At 36.0% G+C, this 22,071-nt stretch overlaps 1 protein-coding gene across 3 annotated transcripts in view; it reads left to right on the top strand.

Annotated features, from left to right (window-relative positions):
• The window catches only part of SESTD1 (SEC14 and spectrin domain containing 1), a 162,290-nt gene that overhangs the window by 80,542 nt on the left and 59,677 nt on the right, over window positions 1-22,071 (top strand). For 2 of the 3 annotated variants that reach the window (XM_034954591.4, XM_055108824.2), the window contains exons 3-5: window positions 1,171-1,279; window positions 7,812-7,902; window positions 12,116-12,229. In XM_034954591.4, the coding sequence (XP_034810482.1) occupies window positions 1,171-1,279; window positions 7,812-7,902; window positions 12,116-12,229 (314 nt within the window). Of the gene's footprint in view, window positions 1-1,170; window positions 1,292-7,811; window positions 7,903-12,115; window positions 12,230-22,071 lie in introns of those variants that run through there. The other variant, XM_034954592.3, reaches the window with a different exon arrangement.

Below are 22,071 nucleotides of genomic sequence, written 5' to 3'. Positions count from 1 at the left end.
CTTTTTCTTCACACCTTTCAGTTTTTAGTGATAGATGTCTAGCGATCATGTGGAATTGTTTCTTTCAGTATTTGCTGCTTTTTAAGCTTCTAAAATTACCTCAAATGTCAGTTTGGTCAGAAGATGGGCTTCAGTATGAAATTCAGACATGTAGGAAACTTCCAAAGACATGATGTGGGCATAAAAGTATTTAAAAGTTACATTATACTTTTGGCACACTGAAAGGGACTTGAACGTACATGGAATGTAACTGTATTCTACTACCTGGATTTCAGACTTCAATATCCAGTTCCCATGTACCCTTCTCAGCTGGGCAGGGTTTTATCTTTATTGTCTTATGAACAGTATATGCCTGTCTGACCTTTGTGAGTTAGATCATTCCTCATCACAGAATACTCTTTTGACTTGGTTTACAAATTCTACCCATTTTCCTTTCCCTCCCTCCCTCCCTACCTCCCTTCCTCGTTTCCTCCCTTCCTTCCTTCCTCTCTGTCTCTCTTCCTCTCTCTCTTTCTCTCTCTCTCTCTCCTTTCTTTTCTTTTCTTTCTTTCCATGCAATCTTGCTATGTTGCCCCGGCTAGTACTGGACTCCTGGATTCAAGTGATACTCTCGCCCTCAGCCTCCTGAGTAGCTGGGACTTGAGACTACAGACACGCCAATACCCCCAGCTCTGTTTTTCTCAAGTCTTAACTTTTCAGTGAAACTTTTCACATTTACTGCAGCTCTTAATCATTTTCTAAATCCCTTTTTATAATTTTATATATCTTATAGAACATAACAAACTATCATATTTCTTATCTCCTAAATATTTTCTTCCTAGGTTGATTGGACATTTATTTTATTTTACTTGCAAATACTTACTGTGCTGGGCACGTGAGAGGTGTTTGATGAATTGATTACATTAAGCACAGTAAATGGAAGAAATTTAAATAAAGTGATATTTGCTATGTTTGGGTGGAGATTTCATGGGTGAATTTTTTTCCTTTTTTCTAAATTTTCTGTAATTCTTCTATACTATCATAAAAATTTACAATCTATAAGTAGCCATTAGATATTTTCCAAATTATATCTTAAACTTATTATTTTAGTAAGATTGGATTCAAATGTATATTATTCAGATTATGCCTTAATATGTATTACATGTTAAATTTAAATCTCTTTTTTAATAGGAGGAAAGGACAGACGGAGTGGCCTCATTTTGACAATTCCATTATGCCTTGAACAGACAAATATGGATGAGCTGAGTGTCACCTTAGACTACCTACTCAGCATTCCAAGGTGACTCTAAAGGTGTCTTTTCTTAAATCTCAGTATGTTTTCATTCAGTTACTAATGATTCTTTCTATTGTTGAATTACACTTTGCTATCTTATCTGCTTTTATTTGCAGTGAAATTATAATTATAGATACTAAAATCAATGACTTATAACATCATTGCAGATAAAATGCTTATTTTATGCTCTTGATGAATTTAAGGATATACAGATTTCCAAAATGTATGTATTGTCGACTTTTAAGGAACCCAGTAACTAAGCATCTATATCATATAACTTTAGGAAAATTGGAGAATTTAATCAGTAGAAAACATCTTTTATTTAGGTAAGCTGTTTCACCATATTGATATAAATACGTCTGCAGGTTTTAAGGTATTAAGTGAGTGAAGGCTATTAGGAGTTTACAAATATTTTTATTTTAAAAAATGTCAAAAATGTTTGTTTATATTTTAATCTAAAGGGCCTTTAACTTTAATTTTCACATTTCTTCAGTGAAGACCCAACTTAACCCTCTTTATTTGTCCTAGTCTACCCATGACTTCAACAAAAAAAATAAAGCTTCCTCCCCATCTGCTTCTCCCATAATTGGGACTGAGGCACAACTGTGACTGCGTATTAGTCATCTGGAGATTTTTTTCAAAATTCTAGTGATGGGGGGTTCACTTCCAGAGATTCTGATCCAATTGTTCTTGGGAAGCCTGCTTATCAGAATTTTTAAAAAGTCTTTTAAGCTTCCTGTGTATTTCTAATGTGCAACCAGATTTGTAAACCACTACAATTAAGCATGTAAATGAGGGCAGGTTTCTGTGTGTGTGTGTGTGTTTGTGTGTGTACAATGTAGAGGTAGAAAAAGGAACACGACTATCTCATATACTGCTCTTAAGTTCTAGCTAGTGAATTTTAAACATTTTCATCAGAGTAAACAATTCTTTGTATGTTTTTCCTGTATTTGTATTTTATTGACACAATAGCTTTTTCCCATTTAAACCACCTTGCAGAGTATGGGGTTAAAACAACTGATTTTAATCGCACCTGCATCCAATAGTGTTCTATAATTTAATGATTCTGTTGCTGTTTTTTTTTTTTTTAATATTGTGGAAACAGCGGTCTTCATGTGAAAATTTTCAATTTTTTCAGTTTCTGGGGGTGAAAATGATGAGAACCTGTAGTCAGTGCATTAGTATTAGCATTAGCTAATTGCATTAGCAGTAATCTTGCTAATCCCCCAAGCTGTGGATTGCTAACTTGTTCATCATTAGATAACAAACTGCTTTTTAGGTAACCATGGTTAGCCAGACTTATAGCTTACAAATTATGAAAAAAAATTCATAGATGGATTCATAGAAGGTTAAATATGTCAAGTGCCATCTGAGCCAAGTGCCTTATTTTGTAGTTGAGGAAATTGAAACTCTGAGGTTATGGTTACTTGCCCAAGATCTCACACCTAGTGAGTCGCACAGCTGGGATGAGAGTCCACGATTCCTGACACCAATTTAGAGCCTTTTTGTACTTCAGATGAGTAGAATTCAGTGTAGTTGCATCTCATGTGAAGTCCAATTCTGAGGTTCAAATGAAAAGCAAAAACTCCTAATTGTCAAAGTTACTCTTGAAAAATGCCTGAGGGTGGATCAGAGACTGTATTATCTTTCCATGAACATGTTAGGTTTTCCTTCAGCATTGGAGCAAGTTATTCACACTGAATTCCAGAAGACATAGTTGGCTTGTGATTAGGTTTGTTTTAAGAAAATGCATGTTTGTGTATACTGGAATCACATTCAGTTCAACAGGATGCTCACCCTGTCCGAGGCACTGGGTAACTGAGGGAGGCTAAAGGACCAGCAGATTCATTCACATCTCTGGGCTCATGTTCACTCTGGCGTGGATAAGCAGGAAGTACAGTGGAAGGCAAAATAGCCTATACTATTTAAATTTTTTCTTTCTCTTTCTCATGTAAATGTGCATATGATGTTCCTCCAGTGTAAATGATGAATCAGTTTCTGCATATCTACACGTACCTGCCAACTAGCAGAGAAGGTGTAAGTTGAAGCAAGATGAAAGAACTCATTCTAGCAAGGCAAAATAGATACCTGGATACTTTATTTCTTATGATTGTTTTGCTAAAGTTTGGCCTTCTCAAATATTCATGAAAACTCTATCCGTCTGCTTTCTTGGATCAGCCTCCCATAATTTTGGGATTAACAAACATGGCTGTCAGCTTTTTATCCGTACTTGCCATTTCCTTAGAGAGCTAAGGTGTTTTTGATCTCTCCATTGCGATGCTAGAGAGCAGTTAACTAGATGTGTGATCTTAAAACCAATGTTTTTCATTCAGAATTTCCACCACTCAGGAGTGCTTTTAAAACGTAACCCCCCAACATTTTATTAAAATGTTCATATATGCAGGAAAGTTGAAGGAATTATACGGTGACACCCATATGTCCACCACTTAGAAAATCTAAAACTAATAGTGTACTTTGTTTTTATCACGTTATCTCCCATGTTTCACCCCTGTTTTTGTCCTAGGAATGTTTTTAAGTTTACCCTAGCAGATCAGGCCCAGCATGTGTCTAGAAAGGTTTTTTCATTTCTGGTATATCTACATTCTTTTGTGACCTGCTTTTGTCTCCCAGCTTCCAGCTGTTAATGTTTAACTACTTCCAGCTGTGAACATCTGCCAACATCTCCAGCAGTGTAGCTAGCTAAGGTAGCCTCTTCCTAATAGGAGATGTCCAAAATTGTTTTGTTCATGCAATGACTATCTTAACGTTTTGAATATAATAATAGCTTTTCAAAATTCTTGCAAAAATAAAAAAATTACTCAATTTCTTATACTTTGTGCTTATTTTTAATGAACACAGGGACAAAGTGTGATATATAGCTATTTTAAGTGGGTAACCTAGCACAGTTGAGAATGGAAGCATTTCTTGACTCTTTTCTACACAGGTTGGCCCTAAGTTTGTTTTGTGTTTCAGATACTAAGTGTACAGTATTTTGGATATTCATGAGTGCTATGAAAACAAAGCATGAAAAGAGTCAGAGTGATAGAGTGGTGATACTTTACAAAATAAGAAGATATTTTACCAGAGATGATTGAAAGGAGAGGCAGACCCTACAGAATCTGATCAACGAGCCTTGAAGACAGAGTGAGCAGGAAGTGCGAAGGCCCTGAGGCAGGAGCAGGTTTAACATGTTCTGGGAACATCAAGGAGGCTAGTGTGGCTGGAACAGTTTGAGAGAGGAGCACAGTGCTGGGAGGGGGATCAGAAGAGAGTCAGGAGTCAGGTCATGGAAGACCATGTAGGCAATGGCTTCCATTCTGAATGAGATGGAAAGCTATTGTCGTGTCTGAGGAGTGATGTGATGTGTGTCATCTAACATTATTAAAGGCACTCCATATTTAAAACATGGTGCTAGAAGCTGCCAGGACATTTGTAAGATAACATTCTTGCTTTCTGGAAGCATATTATCTAATGAAGATGAATTGTAAACAAGTAATTATAATAAAAGCATAAGTGAAATTAGTGCCATTATGTAAGTACCAGCAGAGCTGTATGAGTGGAAGAGAAGGAGCCTTTAGTTGTAATCAAAGAAATGAGTGAAGATCTGCAGGATGTTGGCCCCAGGAAATCCTCTAACATTGTCTTCTGTGTCAAAAGTGAGTGGACTGTTTAGACAGTTTCACCTTTACATAGCTGTTTTAACTCAGCTATGTCACCCTTGAAAGGCTCAACTGGACTAGGAACTAGGAGGCTGGGTCTTAGATTTTTTTTCTATTACTGTTCTTAAAGTATAGTTATAAACATGCTAACAGTGGCTATAGGAATTTGTTATTAATGACACTTCAGGTCCTACAACAGGCCCTTTATAAAGGGTATAACATGCTTCTAAATTAAATATGTTGTTAAAAGCAGTTTAAGCCATCATTCCACTTACAGGGATGAAGCAAAAAACAAAACTATTTCCTTTCAAGTACCTGAAAGACCACTTGGTCTGGCAATTTTGAAATAGTTATCTTTGGATTCTGTGTATTTTCATTATCCATCTTAGTAAAATGTGAGAATGTGACAGAGTTAAGCGTGTTTCTAAGTACTCTGAAAGATAAATTTAGAGTATTTTATTCCTTTAAGATCACTACAGATGGTATTTGCAAGCTTCATTACTTTCTTAGTCTTAATGTACAGATTAATTTATAGTGTGCTTTGAAATATAAATGTATTGCTTGTATAAAATGTATTTAACAAAACGGTTGTGTAACCTGCATCTCAGGGATACAGATGCCAGTGTTGAGAAAGTATCACATTATGAGAATGGCACATGGCACATTTCTGTTGGTGGGAAGGCCCTCTCCTGGACTGCTGTGTCTTAGCTCTCCTTCCTAAAAAAGGCATTAGTAGAATCCCTGCATTGTTGCCACTACTCCAGACCGCTCAACAGCCAGCTACCCTGCCTAGCTGATCACTCTTGGGCTTGTATCCTCTCCTATGTCATGGTGGTCTTCTTAGATGTTTTGTTGGTGGAGAACTCCAGGAGTCCCCTCATTACTTGAGCCCACAGATAGTCATTGTGTGTCAGGTTTGCTTCTCTCCCCAAGTCTTTTATTTTTTTTTAAATAGAGATGGAGTCTTGCTGGTCTCCCGTGCTGGCCTCAAACTCCTTGGCTCAAGCCATCCTCTTGCTCTAGTCTCCCAAAGTGCTGGGATTAGAGACATGAGGCACCACGCCTAGCCCCTTCTGCAAGTCTTTTATTTTCTTTTGCTAACCCACAAGTGATCACTGTATTGGCCTTACCTTTAGTTTTTCCCAAGGAATATTTAGTGGATCCTTTATCTTGTGATGCACATCCAAAAATAGAGTACTTTTGTTTTATTGAGATATAATTCACATGTCACAAAAATCATCTTTTTAAAGTAGACAATTCGGTGATTTTTAGTATATTCACAGGTTGTGCATCCATTATGCTATCTAATTTCAGAACATTTTTATCAGCCCAAAATAAACTTTGTTCCCATTGGCACTCACTCTCCATTCCTCCCTCCTAACCCTTGTCAACCACTAATCTGCTTTCTGTCTCTAGATTTGCCTATTCTGGACATTTCATATAAATGGAATCATTCAATGTGTGTCCTTTTGTGTCTGGCGTGCTTTACTTAGCATAATGTTTTCAAGGTTTAGCCATGTTTTAGCAACTGTCAGTACTTCATTCTTTTTTTATGGCTGAATAATGTCTCATTGTTTGGTTATACTGTGTTTTGTTTTCCTCTTCATTAGTTGGTGGACATTTGGATTGTTTCTACTCTTCAGCTATTATGAATTATTCTGCTGTGAATATTTACATGCAGGTTTTTGTGTGAACATATGCATCAGTTTGCCTTACCTCTTGAACACTCTTTTGTTTACTTTGGAAGCTCAGCTTCAGTCCTTGGCTGTTCCCTCCCACTCTAAACTTTTAGCAATATCATCCTCATTTCTTGTGGTCTTACTGTTTCTTGGTAGAACAGGGCATGACTTCTCCAAGAGTCTTCTTGGAACTAGTGTGCATGCTTGGAGGGAGAAGAGGAGGACTAGTAAAGTCCCCTGAACTGTTGGTGGATTTAAATCCCAGGAAAAGGTCTGTTTATTTTTCCCTGTAATGTATGTAGCTGGGAACAGTTTGGATGGGGACAGGTTTCACTACCAAAATCTTGCTCTGATAAGCAAAGCTGTAGTTCCATTTACTGTATTGGAAGGAGAGCAATTGAGATCCTTACATTAAGTTGATAAGTAAACACAATAATAATAACAATGATAATGATAGGTATGTAGTTTTGGCCTTTAGAATGGAGTTTTTCCCTCCAGAAGTTGTTGCGTTTTACTAGGTTAGACTTCTGGGAAGTGTTTAGTTAATACTTAAATCACTCAATGTAATACAGGAATCCAACACTGAAGATAGTATTTTGCTGGTCCTGTGACTGAGAATGCAAAAGTGAGAGCATAAGTGGGTTAGACATGGTCTGTCCAAGCTTTTGAATCAGCAAGTTCTACCTCATCTCATTAAATTTCTCCAAAGGAACGCTAAGAAGCCCATTATTGTGGTTTATTAATAACTTACTTTATTTTCTATCTGTTTTGAACTATCACTTCACAAATCTTATACTTCTGGCAGGAAGGTGAGACAAGAAATATATAACACATTTGGCAATTAGTAACTTACTTCACTGTGATCCCATTTTACAGACGAAGAAATTGAGAGACTAGTAGGACTGTTTGAATGTTGCTTTGATGTCTTTACTTTTTAAGACATTGACTTTTATGCTTTTAGAATAATTTTCTTGCCACATTAGTTTGTAAGTTGTGAACATTTCCTAAAATGAGAAAAATAAATTGCTTGAGAAAATGAAAGGATACTCTCAAGAATTTTATTTATTGACAATGTAAACTAAACCAAGTGAGATTAATTCTACTCCATATGCGATTAAGTTTTAAACCTGCTTTATTTAGAATTATGAAGAACGAAATCTGGAGCTTGTTTTAATGCTTTGTAATTTTATTTTGTTTCAGTGAGAAGTGTAAGGCTAGAGGATTTACAGTGATTGTGGATGGCAGAAAATCACAGTGGAATGTGGTGAAAACAGTAGTCGTAATGCTACAGGTAATTTAGGTTTTGTCTATCAGGAAATGGTTTTTATTTTACAGCAACAGATCCTGGTGAAAATGGCAAATGCATTTAATTTATTGGACTGTGCCTGGCTTCCTAGCAGTGACTGAGTTGTGAAAATGCACTTATCACTATTGGATTGTTCAAATTCAACTCCTTAGGTTTGAATTTAAGCAGTTAAGTATATCTCACCTCTATCCTAATAGGTTTGTAAATGAAAATAATATGTCATGTTTAAGTAATTTAAGAAAGGAGGCCAGTGATTTTAAATGTGTGAGCACTGAAATGATGAGACTCACCTGGGAGCTTTTGCATGCTCTGGTGTCTGTATCATTCTCCCTCTTGCACCCCATTCTGAAACTATAGGTGGGTGGTAGGCTTGGTTAAGTGTAGTTCGAAGAAACTTCTCAGGTGATTCTGGCATGTCTTTCTCTTCTGGTCCCCTATTTCCTACATAAAGCATCAGGATTCACGATGATCTTATTTATTTGTAGCCCAGAAGAAACTTAACAGCTGTGTCCTCAGGAATTTCAGCCCCTCACAAATTAACATTTAATAAACATCTACGATTACAAACTTTTTGAGATCTGATGCCAGTCTTGTGTTTTATGTTTCCTCATGTTCCACACAGAATGTTTATGTGATCCCCTGGCATGTAGTAGGCACCCAGTAGACATTTGTTGATTTATTTTAAGGGTATTGAAGATATGATTTGAAAAGGAAAAGGAAAACATTTGAGTGATGCGGAGGGCAGATTGCTCTCATGCACTTGGCCTTCTGTAGAAGGGCTTCTAGAGAGGTAAAATTTTAATTATCCAATTTAAATGAAAGTCAAGAGGGCCTTCCTCACAGGTACTCTGACTTACATATAGCTCATAATGAAGCAAATACAATGAGAGTAGTTGATGGCAGGCCAGTCTAGGGGAAACATAAGTTGGTAGTAACATGGAATCATAAGAATTCACTTAAGTGGATATCAGTGATATTGAAAGAAAGATCAAGAATTTTAAATGAATTCAACAAATAAGGTAGCTACTTTAAGGTTCTGTGGAAAGGCATATAATTTTAAAATTTAAATGATAACTAAGGAGAATGGCTTTTAACGTTTTATCATTTATTTAGGTTAATTGGGAGAAAGGGATTCAAGGGATAGGAACAAAGTGGTAATTTTAGGTTTTAGTTCTAGTTTTAGTGCTTATTATGTTTTTGGTACTGTGCTAAGCTTGCTATATAAATTTATCTCATTTAATTTTGGCCTCACAACCTTACAGAGGTCAACGAGGCTCAAGGATTTTAAATAACTTAAAATTGGAACTTAGTATAGTCTAAGTAAGCCCCAGGCCTTGACTTTATCCATTTTAAAATGTGTATTTACCAGTGGCATGTATCTGCTGAGGTGGTCTCTAAATTTTCTACCCATTGCCTCATTCTTCTTAAATGTTTGGCTTAAACTTTTCATCATGAGAATCCCCCTATCCCACCTTTTTTTTTTTTTTTTTTTTTTAAATCAGGGACTCACTTTGTCACTCAGCCTGGAGTGAAGTTTCATGGCTTACTGAAGCCTCCAGCTCCTGGGCTCAGGCAGTCCTCCTGCCTCAGCCACCTGAGTAGTTGGGACTGGAGGCGAGCGCCACCACACCTGGCTACTTTTTTTATTTTGTAGAGACTATATTGCTCCAGCTGGTCTCAAACTCCTGAGCTCAGGTGATCCTTCTGCTTCAGCCTCCCAAATCGCTGAGATTACAGGCTAGAATCACTCTTTGGGTTAGAAAGGACATAGCCTCCGCAGGATCAGTTTAAGGGAGCACAAATTGGTGTCCTAAAATAACTTTTTCTTTGAAAAAAAAGTGCTTCCAGCACTTTTATATTTCAAACCTTGAGAATTAACTCTTCTCTGTGAAAGTTGTTAAAATAACTATTAGGAAGAAATCCATTAATTATGACCTTGTGTTCTTCCTTTCATCCTGTCATTTCAACTGTGTCACAGATGAGCTGTTTGGGACTTGCTGTTTGAACTGGACTTTGATCAGTGGCAGTTTTGAAGAACAATCAATGGATGATTTAATCCCCTCTTGCGATTTCTTTTCTGATAGGTATTTTAACAACTTTTGGATTTATTAATAGTTAACATTTTCAGAAGTTGCAGTGGCCTTTTTACTTCTAGTCGAACAGTTTCTACATATGAAGTCATTCATTGCTTTCATCTCCGAAGGTACTGGGACCAGCTGTTTGGGACCCCACAGTGTCTATAACTGGTATTCTCTAAAATGAGGGGTGTGGTTTCTCTTCTTTCTCACAGCTTTCATATTCAATGATTTTGAAATAATAATCTTCCACAAGGCAATATATGAATAAAGCTCAATTTTATCTTAAATTTTCCAGCCCCTCTGGTAAAAGTTTTGATATCATTGAATTTATTTTACTTACCTTAGTCACAATCCAGTTGTTGCAGAGGATGCTAGATTTATGATGTGTGCATGTTTACCTCCAAAGGTTTTCCATTTTTCCCTGAATAGTAATAATAGTAATTATTATTATAATTATTCAGTGCTGCAATTTATGGTCTAGAACAGAGGTTGGGCCCTTGAATTTATAAAGTTTTATTGGAGTTCAGCCATTCCCATTCATTTATATATTGTGTGTGGCTGCTTTCATACTATCCTGACAGAACCGAGTGGTAGCAATAGAGACATTATGGCCTGCAAAGCTTAGAATAACTTATTATCTGGACCTTTCGGAAAGAATGTATTGACCCCAGGTTCAGAGCATATGAAGTAGTGTAGTAGAACTTCAGAGTCAGACAGAGGTGGTTTCTATTCAGCTCAATGACTTTTTAACTCTGTTATCTTAGACAAGTGACTTTGTTTCTCTGAAGCTCAAATTACTCTCCTGTAAAATTAAGAGAATGAGATCTACTTAGTAATGAGGATTCATTTATTTAACAAATATTTATAGCATGTGTTCTATTATATATGTGAGACATTTGTCATAAACACTGGAAATATAGGGGTGACAGGATAGATAAGGTACCTGCCATTGGGAAGGTTTTATTATCTTTATTATTTTATATTCTACTTGAAGAGTTAGACAATAAGCAGTTAAGCAAACGTAACAGCCCATGGTGATAAATGCTATGAAGAAAAATACAGCAGTGAAAGAGACTGAGTCAGATGATGCCATTTTAGGTAGGGTAGACAGGGAAGGCCTCTCTGAAGAGGGAATATTTGAATAGAATCTTAAATAAACTGAGGGAGCACTCCTAGGTATAAGGCAAAGGACATTCCAGATAGAGGAAATAGCACGGACAAAGACCTGAAGTGGAACAGACTTTTCATATTGCAGGAGCAGCGAGCTGTTGTGGAGGAGTGAGCTAGGAGGGGAAGGTGTAAGATGAGATCTGAGAGGCCAACAGGGGCCTGAGCTTGAAGGGCCTTGTAGGTCTTGGTAAGAGATTTGAATTTCATTCAGAGTGCAAGAGAAAGTCAAGCAAGGAGCCTTGTAATGATGATATTTCAGAAAGCTGGATAGTTTGGCGTTGTTAACAATGCAGGCGGTAGAACTTGTTGGATTTAAGATGCATTTTAAAGTTAGACTCTATAGGACTTGATAAAATATATGTGAAATATTTATTAATTCAATAAATGTTCATTTCAGTTCATTAGGTAGTATAAGTAACCATATCAAGTAAATGTGAAATTGTATTCGTCAAAGATTAGCTTTTTGTCCTCTTCTTCAAGTTAATAATCATGTAAAATCTTGGTCTCATTGTATAATGACTGATAAAAAACTTATTTTAGTGAGAAAATCGATTTTACGTCTTTTGAAGAAGTTCTCCAAGATGATTGTGTTAGAAAAAATTTTTCATACTGTAGAAAAATTAAATTTAATAATTTCCCAACTAAAAATTAACTCTTACAGTTTAAGCTAAACATATTCCTAGTACAGAGATTCAATAAAACAAAAAGTAATTCACATGTACAATTTATGCTGCATTTTTTATTTGAAGTATTTTCTGAATCACCTTGTCTTTCAAGTTCTTCTTTATTGTCATGTATGTTTTGAAGTCTAGAGAATTTCTTCTTTATTATTTTAATTCTTCTCCAAAAGTCTCTTATGTAGCATAATCTTGACTGTCTGGTAATTTATAAATTTAGTAAATTATTCATTTTACATGTGTAATTTGTAATTATTTTTCTGTATTTTATAGAATGTTGTTCCAGCTGAGGTGTCCCTTGTTTGTGTGGTAAAGCCAGATGAATTCTGGGATAAGAAAGTAACGCATTTTTGTTTTTGGAAGGAGAAGGATAGACTTGGCTTTGAGGTAAATGTAATCTCTTTTTTTAAAGTCCGTTATATCTTTAAAAATAGTATTTTACTGAAATTATTTTTGACGGTTCAGCATTGGTTACTAAGCAGTGCTTAAGGAATGCTTAATTAGTGCCTAAGTAATAATTAGTATATGGTCAGCATTTGGATACTTGCTGAATGAAGTATGATATTTTGTTAAAGATCATGAAAGCTTTCTTGTTTTCCATTTTCAATTGTATCATTCTTTGTTAACTTCTTTGAATAAGTAGAACCTTTGTATTTAAATTTTTTATTGCATTATGGAGAGGAAATTTAACAAATACTAGGAAATCCTGGACATTTTGGAGTTGAAATTATAGTCTATTTTTTGTGACATGTCATAATTATTTTTTAGTATCTGGCCAGTTTTAATACATGAACACAGTTATCCATTCTTTCCTACTGACTTTTTATTTCTCTCTTTCACTTTCCTTGTGTGATAGTGCATCTTATTGTAGGTTAGAAAAAAGCACTACGATGGAATGTAAATCTAAGCAGTTTGTCATATTCTTTCTTCCACACCTGTTAATTCTCAACTTCCCAGTAGGAGAGTTGATAAATAACAGACTTTACATTGTCTAAATAAAGTGTGGAAACTTTGAAGAATACAAAGACTAACTCCAACCTAGTATAATATAGGCCCTTGGAATGCTTACAGTCAGATAATAAAGATTCATTTTGGAACTTGCCATGCTATACACTCATTTTTATTTTTACCGAGGTCAATATCAGTGTATTTTTGGTATGGAGAAAAGGTTGTTAATGTATATTGGATAGAAAGATTTGAGAAAACTTAGTTTATTCTTAAAGGAGATGGCTTGAAATTTCTTAAAAATACATGGTTTTATTCTTTACTTAAAAAAATTAAGCTATAATTTACGTGCAGTGAAATTAATTCATTTTAGTGTGTAGTTCTGAGAGTTCTGACAAAACATATAAAACCACAATCAAGAAATCAGGAAGTGTCTCCTCACCCCCAGAATTCCCCTATATGCTCCTATAGTTAACTACTCCATTTCTAGCCCCTGACTGGTGGTATGAAAACTGTTTCTGTACTCACAAGCCCCTTCTCAGGTTTAGTAATTTGGTATATTGATTCATAGAATTCAGGGAATCACTTTACTAACATTTACTGGCTTTATATAAAGAATACAGATGAACAACCCAGATGAAGTGATACACAAAGTGCAAGGTCTAGAATGATCCAGAGCGCAGGAGCTTCTAACCCTAGGGAGTTGGGGTGCACCACCCTCATGGCCTGTGTACATGTTTATCAACCCAGAAACTCTCCAAATCATTGGCCATTAGTGATTAACTAACTCAGTCTCCAGCCTCTCTCCCTTCCCTGGAGGGAGAGGAGTGGCCATGAAAGTTTCAACTCTCTAATTATGCCTTGGTCTTTTTGGTGACAAGCCTTCATCTTGAATCTGTTTAGAGGCCCACAGCCACCACTCATCTTACTAACATCCAAAAAAACACTTATCACTCCAGAAATGCCAAGGATCTTGTAACTCTTGTGTTGATAACTGGGAACTGAGACCAAATACTGTAATAAAGGATGCTCCTGTCACCTAGGAATTACAAGGGTTTCAGGAGTTCTGTGCCAGGAACCGGGGACAAAGAGCAAATGCATATTTCTTATATCACAGTATCACAGATGGTATCAGTTTAAATCTTTTACCTATTTTTTAAAAAAAATAAATAAGGTCTTTTTTGTTACTGGATTTTGAGAGTTTTTTATGTATTTTGTATAGAAGTCATTTATGAGACACATAATTTACAAATATTACCTCCTAGTCTAGAAATTTTTTTAACTATGATGAAGTCCTCTTTTTCAGTTTTTTTTTTTTTGCCTTCTGATTTCACAGGTGGAGAAACAGTTTTCTTTTATGAATCAGACTTTTGTTGTCATAATCTGAGAAATCTTTGCCTTACTCAAGGTCACAAAGATTGTCCTTGATATTTTCTTCTAAAAGTTGTATAGTTTTAGTCATCAAATTTAGATCTGTGATCTATTTTGAGTTAATGTTTGTGAGCTATGGTCAAGAATATGTATTTTATGACTTCAGGTTTTTTTTCTTTTGAGATGGAGTTTCGCTTTTGTTACCCAGGCTGGAGTGCAGTGGTGCAACCTTGGCTCACTGCAACCTCTGCCTCCCAGGTTCAAGAGATTCTCCTGCCTCAGCCTCCCAAGTAGCTGAGATTACAGGCATGCACCACCACACCCAGCTAATTTTGCATTTTTAGTAGAGACGGGGTTTCTCTACGTTAGTCATGCTGGTCTCAAACCTCAGGTGATCTGCCCACCTCAGCCTCCCAAAGTGCTGGGATTACAGGCATGAGGCACCGCGCCCGGCTGACTTCAGTCATTTTAAGTTTAAGGTTTGGTTTGTGACACACTATGTGTTCTATCTTGGTGATTCCCAGAATAAGTATTCTGTTGTTGGATGGAGTGTTCTGTAACTGTCAAGAGGATTCTTAATGTTTTTCAGGTCTTCTCTATCCATGGTAATGTTGTGTCTGCCTGTTTTTTTAATAATTGAAAGAGGAATATTGCAACCTCCAACTGTTATATGTGGAACTATTTCTATTTTATTTCTGCCAGTTTTTGCTTCATGTGTTTTGAAGCTCTATTGTTTATTGCATAAAGATTTAGGATAGCTATGTCTTCTTGGTGAGTAGGGCCCAATTTATCATTTTTGAATGTTTTTATTCCTGATACTATATCTGGCTCTGAAATGTACATTGTCTGATATTAATATAACTACTCCAGCATTCTGTTGATTAGTGTTAGTGTGTTGTATCTTTTCCATTCTTTTACTTTTAACTTCTTTATATTTAAAATGAATTTTTTGTAGACACCATATAGTTGGATCTTGCTTTCATATCCAGTTTAACAATCTCTGTCTTTTCATGGGTAAGACTATTTATATTTAATGCAATTATTGATATAGTTTATAAAATCTACCATCTTGCTAGATTTTATGGGGTTTTTTGTTCTTTTTTGCCTTTGGACTAAGTATTTTTTATAATTACACCTCACTCCGTTATTGGCTTGTAATTTATGTCTCTTAATTATTTTAATGGTTACCTTACTGTTTACTGTATACATCTTTAATAATCAGAGTTTAACCTTCAATTATACCACTTCACATGAAATAGAAGGACCTTAAAACAGTATATCTCCAATACTTCCATCCCATTATTGTTATGCATTTCACTTTTACTGTGCTATAAACAAACACTACATTGCTGCATTTTTTTGCTACAGATAATCTGTTTTCTTTTACAGCAATTAAAAATTTTAAATTAATTTCATATTTACTTTCATTTATGCCATTTCTGGCATTCTTCGTTTCTTTTTGGAGATTCATCTTTTTGTCTGGTGTTACATTCCTTCTGCCTAAAGTACTTCTTTTAATGTATCTTGCAGTGCAGGTGTGTTGGCATTGATTGAATTGTCTCATTTTTTGTTTGCCTAAAGAAAATCTGTATGTCTATTTTAGTTTTGAAAATTATTTTCAAGTTTTTTTTTTTTGTCTTTCAGCACTTTAATCATGCCGTTGACCTGTGAACAATGCGGGGGTTAGGGCCAGCAACCTCCTGTGCAGTTGAAAATTTGTGTCTAACTTACTTTTGACTTTCTAAGAACTTAAATGCTAATAGCCTACTATTGACCAAAAGCCTTACTAATAACATAAACAGTCAATTAACACAAATTTTGTATATGTATTATACATTGTATTCTTACAATAAAATAAGCTAGAGAAAAAATGTTAAGGAAATAATAAGGAAGAGAAAATATATTTACTATTTATTAAGTAGAAGTGGATCATCATAAAGGTCTCCATTCTCATTGTCTTGAGGCTGAGGAGGAAGAGGAAGTGGAGGGGTTGGTCTTACTGTCTCAGGGGTAGCAGAGGCAGAAGAAAACTCCCTTATAAGTGGACCTGTGCAATTCAGTCCTGAGTTGTTCAAGGGTCAACTGTATTTAGAAGTGCTTTCTCACCGGGTGCGGTGGCTCTTGAAATCCCAGCACTTTGGGAGGCCAAGGCAGTGGATCACCTGAGGGTCAGGAGTTTGAGACTGGTCTGACCAATATGGTGAAACCCCGTGTCTACTAAAAATACATAAATTAGCCGGGCGTGGTGGCATGTGCCTGTAGTCCCAGCTACTCGGGAGGCTGAGACAGGAGAATTGCTTGAACCCAGGAGGCCCAGGTTGCAGTGAGCCGAGATCATGCCACTGCACTCCAGCCTGGGCAACAGAGTGAGACCCTGCCTCAAAAAAGAAAAAAAAGTAAAAATTAAATAAAATTAAAAGTGCTGTCTCATTGCCTTTGCCTTCTCATTGTAATGGTCACTGACAAGAAGGCCGCTGTTATTTATATCTTTGGTCCTCTGTGTATGTTATTTGCCTTTTTTTCCCCTTCAGCGACTTTCAAGATTTTTCATTTTGATTTTGGTTTTTAGCAGTTTTATTTTGCTGTATCTCTGTGTGTTCTATTTGGTATTTATTCCACTTAGTGTTCTCTGTACTTCTTAGATACCTGGTTTGATGTCTGTCATCAATTTTGGAAAATGCTTATACATTCTCTTTTCAAATATTTTATCTGCTCTTTTTCTGTTTCCTCTGGAACTCCATTTGGATGTATGATAAAATATTTGAAATTTTCTCACCATTTTCTTTGGTCTCCTGTTTTATTTTTGTCCCTGTGTCTTTCTCTTAGTGTTTCAGTTTAGGTATTTTCTCTTGATCCATTTTCAAGTTCACTCTTTGTTTCCTTGGTTGTGTTAAGTTTGTTGATGAGACCATTGAAAATTACCATGCTTTTGATTTGTAGCATTTCTATTTGACTTTTCTTTAGAGTTTCTATCTCTTTGCTGAAATTCCTCGTCTGTCCTTGCATGTTATTTTTCATTCTCTATAGCATCAGTATCTTAAATTTCCTATCTGATAGTCCTTATATCTGCATCTGTCTTACTCCACTTATGTTGTTTGCTTTGTTTCTTGACAGTGGGTCATTTTCCTTCCTTTTTTGTGTGTGCCTTGTTATTTTTTATTGAATGTTAGACATCTTGTTTAGGACAGTAAAGACTGAGGTGTAGGTAGTATTTGTGCCTGCACATGGGCTCATCTTGCCCTTTTCCTAGGCTTTTGATAGCATAAGAGAAGGGTTGAGTTCTAACCAGGAATTGAGTTGGCTTTGGATTTTGTTGTTGCTATTATTTTCCTCAGTGCACCACAGGCTTCTCATTTCTCTAGAGTTACTTTGTGTTGAAGATGGGGGCTGGTTTGCCAGAGAATTTTGCTTTTTCATTATTTGTTCTACCCTCTGCTCTAGGTCTTTCCTTTGTACCTGCGCCTCAGAGAAAGTCTTTCTGTATACAGTTGACCCTCAGCAATAGGCTGCTGTTACTTGTTATTCAGTATTTGTTAGAGAGGCATTCTCTGTTGTTCTTATTCAGCCTCAATCTTAGGCAGGCTCTGTGTCCCTCAGCCTAGTGGGTAATGTTGCCCCTCCCCCAGTTTTGGGAACCTATGATAGTTCGGGTTTATAATATATTCCTGGGTCTACTCCCTCCCCTGTGATAGTCTTTTCTTTTCCCTTCCTCCACCTGTGGTGGGACTTCAGTTGTCCTCTAAGGTCAGCAGGATTTTCAGTCCTTTCCGCAGCACTCTAAGATTTTTTTTTTCATAGGAGAGATAGCATTGAAGATTTTGGGCTGTGCTTCATGCCTTTCCATTAGTGGCTGCTCTTCCCCTCACCCAGGCTTGTGCTCCAAGAGAGGCTTTTTCAAATCTCTTATTCCTCTTATTTCCAGTCTTTCTCATGACTCCTGCAGAGATCTTTCCTCTAGAGATTCAGCCTCCAAGTGAGTATGAATTCTTGTGTCTATACTTCCCATGGGTTCTGTACTTTCACACTAGCCCACATTTGGCCTTAGTGATTCATTAAAAATTTTAACCTAAATTCCTACCTGGCTGGCATCAGGTCTGGCATTTTTCCCAGGTAAGCAAGTACTCCAGTTCCATCTTCTTGAAGATGCAGATCTTTCCTTAGATTCCAGGTTAATTGGTTTCCTTGTGAATTTAGCTCTCCAGTGGCTGCAGAAAAGTTGTGGTTTTTCAGATTAACTTGCATTTTTTTTGGTCATTGTTATGTAAGAGTTGGAGCCATGCTCTTTCCAACTTTCTACATCCTAAGTAGGAGCCAGAATTTTTTCCCACTTTTCTCTTCAACTTTTGTCATTGGTAGACTTGACCATTACGTAGACTTTGTGGAAGGATGTGTGCCAGTAATGTAAGGGAAGATGACCAAGGCTGCTGGATCACATTAGGAAGGGTGTTGCCCTGGTAGTTGATTGGAAAACTGTGCCCCAACAAAAAGAGACAAAAGCATAGTGAGGGAAGAAAGTAAAAGCTGAAGCCAGGAGGTCTGAATGTTGCTTCAAGAGTCAGGAGCATGGTGAGTGAAGACTTCAGCCAGCTAGTAAGGTCTGCAGTTCATGGCCTGGGGCATGCAGGGAATGTTGCTCTGAGACAATGCAAAGTGAACCAGGGGCAAATAGCCGAAACTAAAGCTGTGAACACCCGGTACCACGGAAGATCCCTTTTATGAGGCACCTGTCACATCCTGCTTAAACTAAATAGGCATCTGCTCAGAGATGCTCTGGTAGTTGGGTCTTATGTTATAGAAATTAATAGTGATTAAATACCCTGCATCTTGGAGGATAAAATAGAAGACAGAATTTCTGTCTACCTTGATGTGGTGTCATAGATTGTTGTTTTAAAACAGAAGCATTAAAACTTCTTATATCAATATGTTTTCTTAGACATTGAAGAGATTCAGCTAGGATATTTTCTCAAGAAAGCGCTAGGCACTTATTAAAAGCCCAATTTCCTAATGAGTTGAGAGTAATTTCAAATGCTGGTTAATACGCTGCCAGGCAAACCCGGCTTTAAGGGGGCAGTTCAACACTATCCATTAAATGAGACTTAGAGCTCTATATAATTAAATCCAACATAGATGCTCGTTTAATTGCAAATTATTTTTCTTGGTATTATTTTGGATAATTTAGGCTGTTGTAATTAAGCCTGTGTTTGTAAATATTTAAAAAAATATTTTAAAAACTTTGTTAAGAGTAGTGGTGATCCTGTAAGCATAAATGTATTTTTTACCTTAAAATTAAATTATCTGCAACAAAGATTTATTATCAGCTGTCCACAGTGCTCATCAAGTATACACCCAGTGGTCATTTTGGTGACACCTTGTTTCCACATGATTTCTTGTTTTCTTGCCCATGATACTTTCTAAATTTTTTCTTCTAGGTAACCTCCTTACTATTCACTCCTCCAATGTTTTTCATCAGCAATTGAATATTCATCTCTCATTGCTAACCTTAATATTTCTCTGTATATCCTTCCTATCTCTGACATAGATACCTACCTGTTCATTTTCCTTTTTAGCAACTCAGATATTATATTCAAGTACTTCGTATCCTTCAGCAGCATTGTACCTGGTGACTATGATAGGTTTTGCTGGTTTGATGATAGTGTCTATATTCTGTCTAATGACAAGATAAAATTGAGGTCATACTAGCATTAATCTTGTCCTCAAATGGAGAGATTAATTATCAAAGGGATCTCCACTCTCCTTTTTTGTCACTCATTAAAGTGTTGTTTATTTAATGTTAACCAGCACCCATTCTAAATTGCTTTATTCTCTTACCTGTTAATACTGGATCTAATCATGTTCTTTTTTGAGACTATACATAATTGTAGGATCCAGGACCAAAGACTTCCATGATGCTCTTCTTTCAAGAACACCCCTGGCTCCATTTATTCTGATTCTTTCCAGTTTTTATAGAAACCTATTTTCCTTGAGTGAGAAAAATATTCTTCAACAAACAGGTACAAGCAGACATACACATCAAAATAGTATGTATATGAACATATATACACACATGAATCTTTACTAAGTGCAGAAATACATACAAAGGCAGATTTTCATTCTGGATCTTGCACGCACATTCTTAGCAATAGTGAAATAATAATAAACCATCTCAGTGCCTACAAAATGAAAGTTTCAGTGGTAGGTTTTTGGGGAATGTTTTACTAGGAAAGGATAAGTATTATAGTTACAGAAGGAATAATGAGAGTAAAGGAGAAACAAGTTTTTAATCTTTCTGCAAGTTAAAATTTGAGATTAAAGAAAACCTGCACAAATGTTTTATTAAAGACCATATGGTAAATACCTTTCTCTTCAAACTTGTTGAACCATGATATGTGCTAGTTAATACAATATTGTGGTTTAGTCATTTAATTTGTCTTGTCTTAACTTCTCTAGCATGTATAAAATGAAGGGGAAAAGTAATATTTATGTAGGGCTTTATTATTTTTAAAACTTTATGTTTTGTATTGCCTTTGAAAGGACTTAGCAAAAGTTTGAAATGCTTGTGCAGGGTAGTGATCTTTTTTTTTTCCTTCTTTTATATATATATATATTTTTTTTATTCTTGTTCCCTTTATGCTGATTATTAGATTTCAGATTTCTTTGGTAATGTGAGGATAGATTTGAGATTTAGATTTCTGCTTAGTAAAATGATAGCTACTTTGAACGCAACTAGTAATGTTTTTCTTCATAAATTTAATGGTACGCATAAATATTAGAATGTTCATGGAGATGGCTATTTGAAAATAGTTGATGAAAGTCAGAATTTCATCCACTCCACATTCTTAAATTGATAAAGCATATGTTAAAGTGTCGTTTTCCTAAAGGTGAAATCATGACTCTAATGCAAATATAAAATGAGCATAAGTCAAATACATTATTCAATTCATTGATAAATGAGGTTACTAGTAATTTGTAAGCTGTGGTTCAAAGAGCATTTGAGGAATTCCAGGTTTTTATAGGAAAAGATTGCCAACCAAATTAGATACAAAACTAATTATTGTTCTATAGATCCATAAGTTATAAACTTTGAGGTTGTCTCTTATTCCACTGGACGGAAATATATCAATCTCGTTAGACAACAATTATTTGCCTTTATTCTTTTTTTTTTTTTTTTTTTTTTGAGACGGAGTCTTGCTCTGTTGCCCAGGCTGTAGTGCAGTGGTGCAATCTTGGCTCACTGCAACCTCCGCCTCCCAGGTTCAAGCGATTCTCCTGCCTCAGCCTCCTGAGTAGCTGAGATTACAGGCATGCACCACCACGCCCAGCTAATATTTTTTTTTTTTTTACTAGAGACGAGGTTTCACCATGTTGGCCAGGCTGATCTCGAACTCCTACCTTGTGATCCACCTGCCTCGGCCTCCCAAAGTGCTAGGATTACAGACGTGAGCCACCATGCCCAGCCTATTTGCCTTTGTTCTAAACAGAATCTACAAGTTAACTTCTACTCCTACAGAGCTTAATACCTACTGATCAGTCTATAGAGAGTCAATCAAAGATACAAACCCACCACTGCATGAAAGAACACTCAGTAATAATGTCTGCCTGTTTCTGAGATTTAGGTAGTTTTTCTTATAGATGAATTTTATTTTTTAATAGGAGGATATTTTGTAAAACTTGATTTTGGATATCAGTGACATACTGCATTGATCACTGCAAGATAATATAAGCTGTTTCTTGAAGTTTGATATTTTAGTATCAAAGTATCAGTCTCTCTTTAAACTTTGTATTCCAAGCCAAGAGCAACATTATTTAGCATTTTCCTACATCATTTTTTAAATTGTTCCAGAGGATTTATATCCTTAATGAAGGAATCATATTTTAATACTATCTTTTAAAAAATGTGTTTGTTTTTTTTTTTT

The sequence above is a fragment of the Pan paniscus genome, chromosome 13 (genome assembly GCF_029289425.2).
Source record: "Pan paniscus chromosome 13, NHGRI_mPanPan1-v2.0_pri, whole genome shotgun sequence".
Classification (NCBI taxonomy): domain Eukaryota; kingdom Metazoa; phylum Chordata; class Mammalia; order Primates; family Hominidae; genus Pan; species Pan paniscus.
Note: the sequence above shows the minus strand (reverse complement) of the source record. Positions and strands in the feature narration are given on the sequence as shown.